At 45.7% G+C, this 15,036-nt stretch overlaps 1 protein-coding gene across 1 annotated transcript in view; it reads right to left on the reverse strand.

The window, feature by feature from the left end:
• Positions 1-12,505, reverse strand: part of LOC125450579 (nuclear factor 7, brain-like) — a 19,767-nt gene extending 7,262 nt beyond the window's left edge. Inside the window, exons 1-5 of the mRNA XM_059639568.1 lie at positions 11,849-12,505; positions 11,665-11,736; positions 11,435-11,572; positions 10,133-10,155; positions 9,912-10,036 (exon numbers count right to left, since the gene is read on the reverse strand). Of these exons, the coding sequence (XP_059495551.1) occupies positions 9,912-10,036; positions 10,133-10,155; positions 11,435-11,572; positions 11,665-11,736; positions 11,849-12,247 (757 nt within the window). The 5' untranslated portion in view covers positions 12,248-12,505. The remainder of the gene's footprint in view (positions 1-9,911; positions 10,037-10,132; positions 10,156-11,434; positions 11,573-11,664; positions 11,737-11,848) is intronic.
• Between the last annotated feature and the right edge of the window lie 2,531 nt (positions 12,506-15,036).

Raw genomic sequence — 15,036 nt, forward strand, 5'->3', positions numbered from 1 at the left:
TGTGTGTGTGCGTGTGTGTGTGTGTGTGTATGTGTGGTATGGGGAGGGGGCCATGTGTGTGTGTGTGTGTGTGTGTGTGTGTGTGTGTGTGTGTGTTTGTGTGGTAGGGGGAGTGGGACCTGTGTGTGGGGTGGGGAGTGTATGTGTGGGGAGGTGCAGGTAGTGGGGTGATAGGTGTGTGTGTGTTTTTGGGACGGGGCAATGTGTTTCTGTGTTAGAGAGGTGTGCGTATGGGAGGGGGCAAGTGTGTCAGGAGTGGACTGAATGTGTATGGAAGAGGGCATGTGTGTGTGTCGTACGAGGTGTATGTGGGAGGAGGATATGTGTGTGTGGGAGCACAATGTGTGGAGGTGGTTTGAGGGTCGGAGGGGAGATGTGTATGTGCTGGAGGAAGATGTGTTAATGGGGGATTTCTGTGTGTGGGAGAGGGATATGTGCATGGGATGGGATGTGTGTGTGGGAGTTATCTGTGTTTGTGTGGGGAATTTGTGTGTAGGGGTGTGTTTGTGTGGGGGACGTGTGTGTGTGTGTGTGTGTGTGTGTGTGTGTGTGTGTGTGTGTGTGTGTGTGTGTGTGTGTGTGTGTGTGTGTGTGTGTGGATGTGTGCCTTGAGTAGAAGAATGTGGGTCAGCATCATATTGTGAGGGATAATGTGAGGCGGATAATAATTGTGCATATTGAGTGACTCCCAAATGCTGCAAATAAAAAAGTTGAAAATAATTTATTCAAATTCGGGAGGAGTTGTGTTACTGGTAAAGGAGGACATCAGAGCTGTACTGAGGGAGGATACATCAGAGGACTCGCAAAGCGAGGCAATAGGGGAGAAGTCAGGAATAGGAAAGGTGACATCACGTGGATGGGGGTTTACTGCAGGCCCCCAACAGCCAGCAGGAGTTAGAGGAAACAATATGTAGACAGATTTTTGAAAGATGTAAACACAACAGTGTCGTTTTAATATGCCCAATATTGAGTGGGACTCACTGCGTGCGAGGGGCTTGGATGGGGCTGAATTTTTAAGAACAATTCAGGAGGTGTTTCTCGACAGAGTATAAGTGTTTATGGAAAGGGGCATGCATGTGGGTAGGGGTCAACCAGGGAAGGGGCTATACAGGACCTTGTTTTAGGAAATGAGCCTGGGTAGGTGAGGGAAGTTTCATTGGGGCAGCATTTTGGGAGCAGTGACCATAATACTGTGAGTTTTAAGATACTCATGGGTCGGGATCACAGCTGTCCTCAGGTGAAGGTGATTGGGGGAAGGCAAGCTCCTGCAATATTTGGCAGGAAGTGGAGAATGTTGGTTGGAGGCGGCTGTTTGAGGGTAAATCCACATCAAACATATGAGGGTATTTCAAACAGCAGTTGGTAAGAGTTCAGGAGCAGCTAGAATGAAGGAAAGGTTCGGTAAGATAGGGGAGCCTTTGATGACCTTGGTCAAAAAGAAAAAGGAAACTTACCTAAGGTTGAGGAGAAGGGGAACTGAGAAAGCCCTTCAAGTACATAAGGGAAATAGGAAAGAAATTCAATAGGGAAGTAGAAGGGCTAAAAGGAGCCATGAAAAGTCATCAGCGAGCAGGATTAAGGAGAATCCCAAGGCATTTTATACATGTATTAAAAAAAAACAGAGGGCAGCCAGGGACAGGATTGGAAGAAATCTGTGTGGAGCCAGAAGAGGGAGGTGAGCCTAAAATAAAACTTTGTGTCAGTGTTGGAGGAATTGGTGGAGGATGATCTCAGGGAAGGGAATGTTGAATTTCGAAGCCAAGTTGCTGTTGGAAAGGAAGCTGGGTTGTGCATTGAGGTAGATAACTCTCTGGTGCTGATGGGATTTATCCCTGAATATTGAGGGAGGCGAGAGAACAAATTGCTGCAGTATCGGTAGACATCCTTCTACAGTCCTCTCTGGCAACAAGTGAGTTCCCAGAGGACTGGAGAAAAGCCATTGCTGTCTCATTGTTGAAGAAGAGTAGTAGGGATAATCCTGGAAACTATAGACCTGTAAGCCCCATGTTAGTGTTAGGTTAGTTCATTGAAAAGATTGTCAGGGACTGATTACTGATAGACTTTGTGCAGGGGAGGTCGTGCCTCACTAACTCCACCCAGTTTTTTGAGGAGTTGATGACGATTGCTGAGGGAAAAGTGATTGATATCGTCTACGTTGACTTCAGTAAAGCCTTTGACAAGGTCCCTCATGGCAGACTGCTACAAAGGGTGAAGTGATATGGGATCAGGGTGAGCTGGCAAGGTGGATGCAGAACTGGCTCAGTCATAGGAGACAGAGGGTAGCAGTGAAAGGTTGCTTTTCGGAATGGACTGTTGTGACGAGTCGTGTTTCACAGGGTTCATTGCTAGGTCCTTTGCTGTTTGTGCCCTACATAAACAATTTGTATGAAAATGTAGCTGGTCTAATTAGTGAGATAGTGGATGATGCAAAGACTGGTGGAGCTGCAGACAGTGAGGACGCTTGTCAGATGATACAGCAGGATACAGATCTGTTGGAGGTATGCCAGAAACATAGCAAATGGGGTTTAATCCGGACAAATGTGAGGTGATGCATTTTGGAAGGTCAAGTGCAGTTGGGAATTATGCAGTGAATGGCAGGGCCCTTAGGAATATTGACATGCAGAGGGATCTGGGTGAGCAGCACTAAAGGTGGCAGCATAGTGCAGTACACAAGGTAGTGAAAACGGCCTGTGGCATGGTGACCTTCACTGGAAGGGGCTTGACGTATAAGGATAAACAAGTTATGCAGCAGCTTCACAGAACCTTTGAGAGGCCGCACTTGGAATACTGTGTGCAGTTCTGCTCACCACACGACCACAAGGACGTGGCTGCTTTGGAGAGGTTACAGAAAAGGTTTACCAGGATGTTGCCTGGTACGGGGAATATTCACTGTGATGGAAGTTTGGATAGAACGCGTATGATTTCACTGGAACACAGGAAGTTGAGGGGTGACCTGATAAATAGTTATAAGATTGTGAATGATGGATAGAGAATGAGGATTTTTCCCAGTGTGGAGAGGGCAATTAGTAGGTGACAAAATTGTAAGGTGCTAGTGGGGAAGTTTAAAAGAGATGTGCGAGCCAAGTTTTCACGCAAAGGGTGGTGAGTGTTTGGAACACGCTGTCAGATGAGGGAGTGAAAGCAGATATAATAGCAGTAGCCAAGAAACACTTGGACGAATACGTGAACAAGAGGGTATAGAGGGACACCGATCCTGTAAGTGAAGGCTGTTTTCATGTGGAAGGGCAAAATGTGTGGGTGCAAAGGGAGAGCCGAAGGGCCTGTTCCTGTGCTGTATTGTTCTTTGTTCAGTGCTATATTGCTCCAGCTGCCTCAGTGAGAACAAGCTCCTGTTTGCTCGAGTCCCACTGACTTTCATTATTTCCCAAACTCATGTGGGAGTGAAATGTGTTTTCACAAAACTGAAAGCAGAACTGCTGAAATTGATCGCAAAATAACAATTAAACCTTCTGAACCCCAATGCCATCGAAAGGAATGCAGCTGGCACTGGTTGGACTGAAGGAGGGGCCATTGGGAAAGAGCTTTATTGAAACAGTGGGGGCAGGTCAGTGAAGGGTCACTTGGTTGATTCCTGGGATGAAGCTTTTTCCTTGTGATGAAAGGATACAGGCTGCAGCTGTAGTTAATTGAATTGTAGAGGAATGAGAGGTTCTCACTGAAATGTGTGAGATTGTGAAGGTGCTGACAGAGTAGATGCTGAGAGACTGTTTCCCATCGTGGGGGATTCTGGAACCAGGGACGGAGTGGGAAACAGATCCTGGCAGCAGATGAGTTCTGAGATGGATTGGTTAGAAGCCCTGCCTAGGTTCTCTAGGACTTCCTCCCCTTGCTGTAATAAAACCAGGGGCTCTCGACATGCGAACTCTCTAATTCCTTCACCCAATCCCCATGGTCCCTCATACTCTCCACGCCAACTCATCTCTCAAAACAATTCCCATGCCTCCTCTGATACTCCCTGTTGCATCTCAATGTCAGCTCAGGCTTTTGGAAACTCCTCATGATCTCTCATACTTTCCATGTCATCTCAATGTCAAATTATGTCCCAGCAACTGGGACTGGCTCGGGGCCATGGGTAACACATTCAGAAATTACACTTGAAGAGATTCCTGAATCTGGACGATAACTCACAATTCCCCTGAGAGGATCTGGATGATTTAGATGAGGGAACAAAACATAACATCTCAAAGTTTGCAGATGATACCAATTTGGGTGGGAGGATGATGTAATGGGGATGCAGAGTTCCTTCAACATGATCTGGAAAGGTCGGGGAGTGGGCAAAATATTGGAAGATGCAGTATAACTGAGACAAATGTGAGGTTATGCACTTTGGAAGCAAAAACCAGAAGGCAGATTACTACCTGAACGGCTGTAAAGTGGGAGTGTGCAGTGGGACCTGGGTGTCCTTGTGCACCAGTCACTGAAGGGAAGCATGCAGGTACGGCAGGAGGTAAAGAAGGGAAATGGTATGTTGGCCTTCATGCAGAGAGGCTTTCGAGTACAGGAGCAGGGATGTGTTGTTGCAGTTGTACAAGGCCTCAGTAAGGCCACACCTAGAATATCGCGTGTAGTTTTGGTCTCCTTTTCTGAATAATGAAGCTCTTGCTGTCGAGCGAGTGGAGCAAAGGTTTACCAGGCTGATTCCAGGCTTGGCGTGTCTGATGTTTGCTGAGATATTGACTAGGTTAGGATTGTTTTTGCTGGAGTTCACGTGAATGAGAGGGGATCTCGTACAGACTTATAAAATTCTACCTGGACCGAACAGGGTCGATGCAGGGAGGACATTCCCAATGGTGGGTGTGACCAGAAACAGGGCTCACAGTCTGAGGATTTGGTGTAGATCATTTAGAACGCAGATGAGGAGACGTTTCCTCACCCAAGGAATGAGGCTGTGGAATTCATTACCAGAGGAAGTAGCTGATGCCAAAACATTGAACATACTCAAGAGGTGGCGAGACAGAGCATTTGGGGTGAAAGAGGTCAAAGGTTATGGGGAGAAAGCAGGATTAGGTTATTGAGTTGGACTGTCAGCCATGATCGTGATGAATGATGGGGCAGGCTCGAAGGGCCGAATGGCCTCCTCCTGATCCTATCTTCATTGTTTAATAAAATAACAAACTTTCTTTGTAACAAAACTGGATATACTGAAACCTATTGCAGTAATGAGAACACCTAAGGAATCTTCAGAAAAGGATGTATCAGGTGAGAAATGGGGGTGAAAACTGGAGCAGTGGTACAGAAAAGAAACTAACAGGAATGGAGAGAAGATTCAAGACAGGCAAGAAAATTCTTCCCCAATAATTGATAAAGAAGATAAAGCGGATCAGATCACTGGAAGTTCTGACTACTTTCTTTCGCATTTTCTTAGTTTCTTATTGATGAGTTTAACCAATAAATATATTGGGACAATGACGCAAGTCAGTTTCTGATGTTGGATAGTGATACAGTTTGCTTTCAAAGAGGGACTAATAAAGCAAAAAAAAATTGGATGCATACAGAGAGTTACAAACAAGGCTGATGGCATGACATGGAAATGTAAGTCCAACTTTTTAACAGGACATGGATTATCCAGAGAAAGACAATTAAATCAAGGTTCAAAACTAAATTTCAAATATATTTAAAGAAATAATGAATAGTTTGAGAATAAAACAATTTACGTCTTCAGTTTCTCCTCCACAATCTCAAGGAGAATTGGAAAGGCCATATAAAACTTGAAAGACCATGATGAGGAGTTAGAGGGCACGTTGCAGCTGTACAGGACATTGTTTAGGCCACGTTGGGAATACCGCATGCAATTCTGGTCTCCCTGCTATAGGAAGGATGTTGTGAAAGTTGAAGTGTTTCTGAAAAGATATACAAAGGAGTTGCCAGGGTTGAAGAGTTTGGGTTGTGGGGAGAAGGTGAAATGGCTGGGGCCATTTTCTCTGCAGCATCAAAGGCTGAGGGGTGATCTTACAAAAGATTAGAACATCATGAGGGGCATGGATAGGATGAATAGTCAAGTTCTTTTTCCCAGGATTGGGAAGTCTATCATTCGTGAGAACAGGATTAAGGTGAGAGGGGTAAGATTTAAAAGGGAACCCAAGGAGCAACCTTTTCATGCAGAGGGTGGTGCATGAATTAAATGAGCTGCCAGAAGATGTGGTGGAGTCTGGTACAATTACAATATCTAAAAGGCATCTGGATGGGTATCTGAAGGGAGGGTTTAGAGTGATATGGGTCAAATGCTGGCAAATGACAATAGATCAATCTAGGATATATGGTCTTATAAAATCACAACTGGACTGGGAGGACATTCTTGATGGTGGGTGTGACCAGTAACAGGGCTCACAGACTGAACGGTCAGTTTCCATGCTGTATATCTCTATGACTGCCTGGAATGCACTGCCTGAGAGTCTGGTGGAGGCAGAGGCAATTGTGTCCTTCACAACAGAATTGAACCATTAACTGAAGAGAAATAAGTTTGCAGGGCTGGCCGGAATAAGGGGATAAGTGGCAATAGGTGAATTACTATGGCAGAGAGCCAGAACAGACAAGACAGGCTGAATGGCCTCTTTCTGAGCTGAAACCATTGTAAAGTTCATAAATTCAAATCAACAAGAGCTTTTCCTTTCACAAAATGCCAGGGAATTTAGGAAACGTGTTTTCATATTTTAATTATCATCATGATTCAAATGTGGCCATATTGCCTATTTATACACAAATTGAAACCAATAAATTTTAACAGCAGTGACAAGATTTCTTAACAATGTTGATCACACGTCAAAAAGTAATCCATTGATTATGAAGTGCTGAGGAATTTCCAGGAAATATCACAGACCTTTGTAACAGTAATGTCTTTCTCAGTCTCCTATCAACACTTTTTTCATTTCCCTTTTTCGCTCCCCCCTTTCCCTCTCACAGTGAGGCTGCAGCTTTAGCTGCTGATTATGAGCACAGAATATTTTGCTTTCATCACCATTTTTTACATAGCCCAGGGGCAGCAGTGGTTCTTACTAAAGAGACTTTTTAAAACAAAATGCCTAAAGTAGAAATTATTTGAAATGACCTGGTGAGAATTCAGTATTGTTCAGCCAATTATACTGTAAATTGTCACATGCACCTGTTTCAATGTATGATTTCCCTATACCAGATAATAAAGCAGGGGTATTAAATGTGAGTCACAGAGTCATACAGTACAGAAGAGACCCTTTAACCCATTGAGTTTGCACGGGCCTAGCTACAGGAATCCCACTTTCCAGCTCTTGGTCGATAGCCTTGAATGTTCCAGTTCCATCTCTCCTGCCCTCCCAGGCAGTGCATTCTATACTCCCACTACTCTCTGGGTGAAAGAGATTTTCCTGAAATACTCCCGAAACCTCCTGCCCTTCATCTTAAAATTATGCTCCCTTATTACTGACCTGATAACCAAAGTCCTGTCCAGCTGAAACATAACCTCCTCATTTTATAATCTATGCCTCAAGTGTTAAAGCCAAGCACGTTCCGAACTCCTCTGTTAACACATTCAGAAACCTTCAAGGATCTGTGGATACACACTGTAAGATCCCTCTCCTCTGAGCTTCATGGTGTCCTGCCATTTTTTGAGTAACTGCTTGTCTTGTTACTTCTTCCAATGTGCATCACCTCACACTTTTCAGAGTCAAATTCTATCTGCCACTGATCTGCCAATTCAACCAACACATTGGTATCTTCCTCGAACCTATGTCCTCCTTCCGAAATAAATCATAAACAATCAGAGACCCAGCACTGATCCAGTATGACACCACGACACACTGAACAGTCTTCTAACAACATGCTCTTTCTCCTGTCACTGAGCTAATATTGGCTCCATCTTGGCAGGTTACCCTGGATTCCATGTGATCTTACATTCTTTGTCAATTTAATGTGGAACACTCTCAAAGGCTTTGCTGAAATCCATGTAAACGACATCAACTGCTCTACCCTCACTTACACACCTGGTCACTTGCTTGAAAAACTCTGTCAAATATGTTAGTTTGACCTCCCTCTAATGTAGCCATGCTCACTATCCCTAATCACATCTTGCTTCGCCAGATGGAGATGAATTCTCTCCTTCAGGATTTTCTCCAATAGTTTCCCTACCACTGATCAGAGATTCACTGGTCTGTGATTCCCTGCTTTGTCCCGAACATCCTTCTTAAAAAGTGGGACCACTGTAACTGTCCTCCAGTCCTCTGGCACCTTCCCTCTAGCCAGACACAAATTAAACATTTGGGGTCAGAGACCCTCTAATTTCCTCCCCTGCGTCTCACAGCAACCTGGGAGACATCTCATCTGGACCTGGGGATTTGTCCACTGTCAAAAACCTCCAACATCTCCTCACTCCCGATGTCTATCTGTTCAAGTACCTCTTCCCAAATGCTGTATCAACATCCTCCTTCTCCCAAGTGAAGACAGAAGTGAAGTCTTCATTTACCAATCTACCAATGTCCTCTAACTCAACACACAGTTTGGCCGCTTGGTCCCAAATGTGTCCTCTTTCCTTGGTTTTCTTCTTCCCTTTAATACGCCTGTTCAATTTCTTGGAATTCTCCCTCATTTTAACAACACTCTGTGTTTTCTTAATGCTTTCATACCTTCCCCTTGCTCTTTTGAAAATCCACCGGGATGTCTGCTGTTTTGCTCTTTTTTCACCTGCTGAAAGCATCTTTTTTATCTTCTTATCCAGGATTGAATATTTTGAGACATGCAGGGCTCTCCAGGCGTACTGTTCCTACATGTCACCCTAAAGGGGAAGTTTTGGTCCTCTGCCCATTTCCTTTTTGAACACCCACTCACACCCACTCCCTGTACTGTGCTGCATAGATAATCCCACAAATACCTGTTCACAATCTGCATTGACCAGATCCTGCCTTATTTTAATTCAATCTGCCTTCTCCAATCCAAGACACCATTTTGTAGAACACTTTTTCATTCATTCACAGGACATGGGTGTCCCTGGCTGGGCCTGCATTTATCTTCCATCCCTTATTGCCCTTGGGACAGGGATGGGGAGCTGTCTTCTTAAACCACTTCAGTTCTCGTGTCCTTTTCCAAAACAAACTTAAATCAGGATGTGTTGTGGTTATTCTCACTAGGATGCAGGTGTACGGTGAGGCTACAAAAGGTGCTTTTCAAACATATTAACAGGAAACGATGAGTGAAGGACAGAGTGGGCCCTGAAGAAAAATGCTGGGTAAACTGCTCATTGAAACAATAGTATGAAATGAAAACTTTGCGGCTGCCTTCACCAAATTAGAAAATGATGACAATGGGCCCAGTTGAAAATGAAGGTGGCCCAGTTCAGTTTCTGGTCAATGTTAACATCCAGAACGTTGAGGTGATGGTGGTGAGTTGGTGATTGGGTGTCAGGGCTGATGTTTCAATTCTCTCATGTTGGAGATGTTCACTTCTTGGTACTTATATGGGTATGATTATTATGTACCACACAGCAGGCCAAACCTCAATAATGTCTAGTCTTTCTGTATCTGAACATGTAGAAATTCGCAATCTGAGTGGGTGGCAAATGGTGCTCGATATTGTCCCCCATCTCTGACAAGGGAAGGGGAACTGAGTTTAAGAGCCAAGAGGTTATGCTGCAGATCTATAAAACTCTAAGTTGGACCTCACTGGAATATTGTGTTCAGTTCTGGTCGCCTCATTATATGAAAGATAGGAGAGCTTTAGAGAGGATGAAGAGGTAATTTCCCAGGATGTTGCCTGGACTGCAGGGCAGGTCTTATGTTGAAAGATTCGGCTTTTTTCACTGGAGCGAAGAAGGATGAGAGGTGACTTGACAGAGGTTTACAAGATGATGAGAGGCACAGATAGAGTGGATAGTCAGAATGTAACAATTCAATTATAAAATAGAATCAGGACAAAGGAGCTGATCTGACCTTTATTCGGTTTCACGGCCTCCACCACTTCTGTCCACACTGGAAATGGTAAAAGGTTGTTGGCTTTTTTGGCAGACTGGACTCCATCTGTTGGCGACAGTGTACGACCAATCTCATCGCTGATACTGTAAATATTAAACAGTTTATCAACATTCACCAGAAACACTTTCCCGAGTAATTTCACCAACTTGCACTAAGTGTCAGTAAAGTGCATGTCCTACCTCCTTATCCGAGACGCTTCCTCCTGAAATAAACCAAACACCAATCTGAGTTGACAGACACTGACTGTCTAAATCCAAAAAGCAGCAATTACACTCACATTGAATCATAGAGCCACAGATTCCCTACAGTGTGGAAGCAGGCCATTTGGCCGAACAAGTCCACACCGACCGTTCAAACACCCTCCAACCCTGTCCCTGTAACCCGGCATTTTCCATTGCAATCCAGCGAGCCAAATCATCCCCGGACACTACAGGGCAATTTCCCATGGCCACTCCACTGAACCAGCATATAACTGGACTGTGGGAGGAAACCAGAACACCCAGAGTAAACCCATAAAGACACGAGGAGAGTGTGTATGCTCCACACAGACAGACACACGAGGCTGGCATTGAACCCAGGTCCTGGCATTGTGAAGCATCAGTTCTCACCACAGAGCCAACGTGCTGCCGCAGATGTTATTTTTAAGATAACTAATTAATGGGCCATGGGTGTCACTGGCCCAAACAGCATTCATTGCCCATTCCCAAGGGTCTGCCAAATTGCTGGGTCTGGAGTCACATGGAAACCAGACCAGGTAAGGAGGGCAGGTTTCTTCCCGGCTGGACATCAGTGAACCAAGGGGTATTTCCAACAATCTACAATGTTTCCTTGGTCACCATGAGACCAGCCTTCCTTTGAAATGCCGGTGTTATTTGTGTTGAATTTAAATGCCACCATCTCTGATGGAATTTGAAACCATGTCCAGAGGACATTAGCTGTGGTTTCTGGATGACTAGTCCAATGGCATTACCACTACATCACCATCTCCCCTGTTCCGATTGGTGCAAACACAGAATACAAAGAGGACATTGCACTGAGGGCATTGAGTTCCTGGAGAAAGTCATTTGACCACCTGACATGTGCAGGAGCTAACTGGTGCCATTAAACTACTCGAGAAAAGAGAAGATCTCATTTTGATGTTTAAAATGACAACGGAGTGGATTTGATAGATTCAATGAAGATCCTTCCACCTGGAGGGAGGCTGAACATTTGGATGTGGAAAAGTCATCAAGTTACAAATAAATACAATGGGAAGTTCAGGATCAAATTCTTCATCAAGAAAACAATGAGAATGTGGACCCCATTGTCACACAATGTAATTGAGGAAAATGTACTGAACAGGAATGTGGAGAAATCCTTGAGGGAGAAAGGAGCAGGGGGAGATATTGAGAAGGGGGGAATGAAGGAGGATGGGTATCTGCATCATGTTGGGTCTGTTCACAGCCACTTTCACTGAGCTGAACTGAAATATAATCCCTCACCTTTTCCTCCATTGGTTTCAGAATGTTTTCCTCTTGTTCCCTGAGATCTCGGAGTAAATGCTGCTCTTTCTCAGTGAGAATCTGGTGCATTTGAGCAAATTCGGATGTGATATGGGTCTGAAGATTTCTGGATTCCTCCTATGAAATGAAACGTAAAAACAATGTGTTTCTGGGAAAAAAAGCAACAATGAACGAATCACATTTTGAAGCTGTGCTCTGGGAGATTTTACCTGAATTTGGGAAATCTTGTTTCTGCTGCCCCTCCATTTGTCTCGCCTCCGATTTCTTCTCAGCGAGAGAATCTAAGGAAGATTTCAGCCGATCCGGGGATTGGGAGAGAAAATCAGAAAATTAAAGTGTTCGACCATGAAAATGTGAGGAAATAATCAGGGGATGGAATCCGTTCCCGTTTACCTTGTAAATTCCAACAGCAATAAAGTTGTGGGATTTGTGTTCCCGGGAATCTCTACAAATCAGACGGATCAATTTCTTGTCAGTTTCACAGAACAGCTTCAGTTCTTCCTGATGTTCCTCACAGTGAGGTTTACTTTCCTTCTCTTGTGGATTCAGCTTTAATTGTCGAGCTTTCTCGGCCAGATTCGCTAAAGCCCGATTTACCCTGAGATTACTTGCCGGAAACTCCTGTCTACATTCCGGGCAGGAGTTTATCTCCCGCTTTTCCCAACTCTGAGTGATGCAGGAGCGGCAGAAGTTGTGTCCACACTCCAGTATAACCGGGTCGGTGAAGAAATCCAGACAAATGGGACAAATGACCTCCTCGGCCAAACAGTGGGCCTGCTGCCTGGGATCCATGTTCACCCTCAGCACTTCCTGATTCAAACCGCTTTCAGTTTCAATGTTGCTGCGCTGCTGAACGCATTCAGTTCAGGCGGAAACGAGATGGTGGTCGCTGGGGAGGGGCTTCCTTTCTGTATCCACCGGCACCGTCCGTCGTGGCGCCTCGGACGAATTCGCCGACGGCTGGAGGTTCCCGGTGCAGCTCCGTCGGGGAAACTTTCGCCGCGGCGTCCTCAAACGGGACCGGAGCGCGACGCGATTCCTGTTGAGAAAACTGAGCGATGTCTCACCTCCGGCCGTTAACAGACATTGGCATCTTCCGGAACATGTTTGTAACTTCAGTGAAAGACTAAAATTGCAGCGTCTCGGAAACTGTGACCTGATTGAAAATATTTTAATCAGAAATCATTTCTTCATTCCCCACACACGGAGAGAAAAGGATTGCTCGCTAACGTTGGGAATGTTTTGATGTGAAATGATAGGCACAGTGGGTTATAGGAATGAATGAAATTCTGGAGGCAAGTTGTGATAGAAAATGCTTTTCCAGAAAATGAGAAAGAAATTGTGCAGAAAGAGGCCACTCAGCCGGTGTTTGGTTTTCAAACAAATTAATCCCACCTTCCCACTCTTGGGCTGTGGCCCGGAGAGCTGCGGTTCATTTCCAAGTAGTTTTAATTCTAGACGGTTTCTGCCTCCATTCGGCTTTCAGATCGTGAGGAGCATTTCCCTCCCCCCAACCCAACAATGAATGAAAAATTTCCTACATTCTCTCCCACCAACTCCTGTTGGTGCCCCGCTAACTGGAAGGAAATTATTTCTGGTGGTGGTTTCTCAGTCTTTAAATATAAAAGAAGTTGTACATTGTTAAACTCCTGGCGCTCCCATCAGACGGTTTGTTTTGGCAAGAACTTATGAATGTATTCATTTTATCACACCAACATTTCAACACAGGCTTTCTATCCATTTTCCTCCTGTGATCTGTAGTTCTTTTACAGAGATGTAGGCATCGCCATTATTGTTCCTGTAAAATTCAGGAGGAGATGGTGGCGATCTCACTGGATCAGGCTGCTGGTGGAGTTACTGACTGACACAGCTTGGAAACAACTTGCCCAGGCCGGGCACGTATCCTGGACAGATTTAATACCATTTGCCAGCATTTGGCCCATGTTCCTCTCAACCCTTTCTGTTCATGTGGCCATTCAAATGCCGTTTAAATGTTCTCATTGTACCCGCCTCCACCACTTCCTCTGGCAGCTCAGTCCATACACGAACCACCCTCAGCATGGGGACGGTTGCCCTGAGGGTCTCTTTTGAATCTTTCCCCTCTCACCTTTGACATATACCCTTTAGTTTTTGACTCCCATCCCCTGGGAGGGGGCCCTTGGTTGTTTGCCCTGTCCGAGCCCCTCATGGTTCTGTAGGCCTCTGTATGGTTGCCCCTTGACCTCTGGCCAGGGAAGCCCTGGACTGTTCAGCCTCACCCTGTGGCTTGGAGCCTCCGGTCCCAGCAACGTCCTTGTAGGTCTTCCCTGAACCCTTTCAAGTTTCACAGCATCTTTCCTCTCTCAGGGAGGCCAGAGTTGAGTGCAATGTTTTAAGAAGGAGCTCACCAGTGTCCTGTTGGGGATTTGACAGGGGAAGTAGCAGAGGCAGGTACAGTTACACAGGTCAAAGACATTTGGACAGCAATATGGGTTGGAAAGGTTTAAAGGGATATGGGCCAAAAGCCGGCAAATGGGACTGGGCCAGTTTAGGAAACCTGGACAGCCATGGATGGCATGGACCGAAGGGTCTGTTTCCATTTGTAGGAGTCTGTGGATCTGCAATCCCTCTGGGCATTCACTGCAATCCTCAAGGAATTCTTGTTGTTGGCTGCTCCCGGCCCTGCCCACTCTGAGAGGTGGAGCAGTGACAGGGAATCCCTGAAGCTGGGCTATGAGAGGGAAGGTCAGATGGAAGTGGGGGTCTGGGTAGAGAGAGGATGGGAGGGCGTGGGGATGTTGTCCCGGGAGTGACGGACAGCCTGCGGCTCTCCTTCATATCCTTCAGCCCCAAAGCTGCCCCAGGCACAGATACCCAAGTTGTGTTTGACTTTGTGGGAAACACAAGATCAAACATACTGTCCAGCACCTCCTCACCTCTCCCTGACAATCCACCAGGATCCTCTCAATCCTCACTAAGGGAGCCACTGCACAGAACTGAAGGCCCTCATCCCTGGTGCCATTCTAGGAAATCTCCCCTTGCACCAGTCCTTTGGCCTTGACATCCTTCCGGAAGAGTGGGCCAGAATTGGCTGCAGCTTGTGCAGGAGACCAGGGGGATTCCTGTCTGTGTCATTCGCAACACTTCTCTGGGCTCTGTGCAGGTTCCCACTGAATCTATGGACTGTATAGAAAATCCCCACCCCTGGATTAATGGCAAGGGTTTCCATCAAACTGGACACACAACAGCGATCTCCATCAGATTGTTTCTCTCTCATGGATAGGAGGCAATGAGGAAAGGCCTGAGGAGGACATGAGTTCTTGATGAGACCCAATCTCCTTCACTCAAATGGGCATTTTCCAAGAGAGTCGTGGGAAAGTGGGACTCACTGCCACATGGAGTCATTGAGGGGAACAGCACTGATGTATTTCCAGGGAAACTGGAGAATCCTGTGAGGGAGATGGAGATGGGGTTTGATGAGGAGAGGTTGGAGGAGGCTCCTGTGGAACAGAAACACCAACATGGGTGTTTTGGGCTGAATGGCCAGTTTCTGTGCTGTCAGCAACTTGCAATAATCTGTCAGAGAAATCCCTCGGATCGCC

Source organism: Stegostoma tigrinum, chromosome 34 (assembly GCF_030684315.1).
Source record: "Stegostoma tigrinum isolate sSteTig4 chromosome 34, sSteTig4.hap1, whole genome shotgun sequence".
Lineage (NCBI taxonomy): Eukaryota > Metazoa > Chordata > Chondrichthyes > Orectolobiformes > Stegostomatidae > Stegostoma > Stegostoma tigrinum.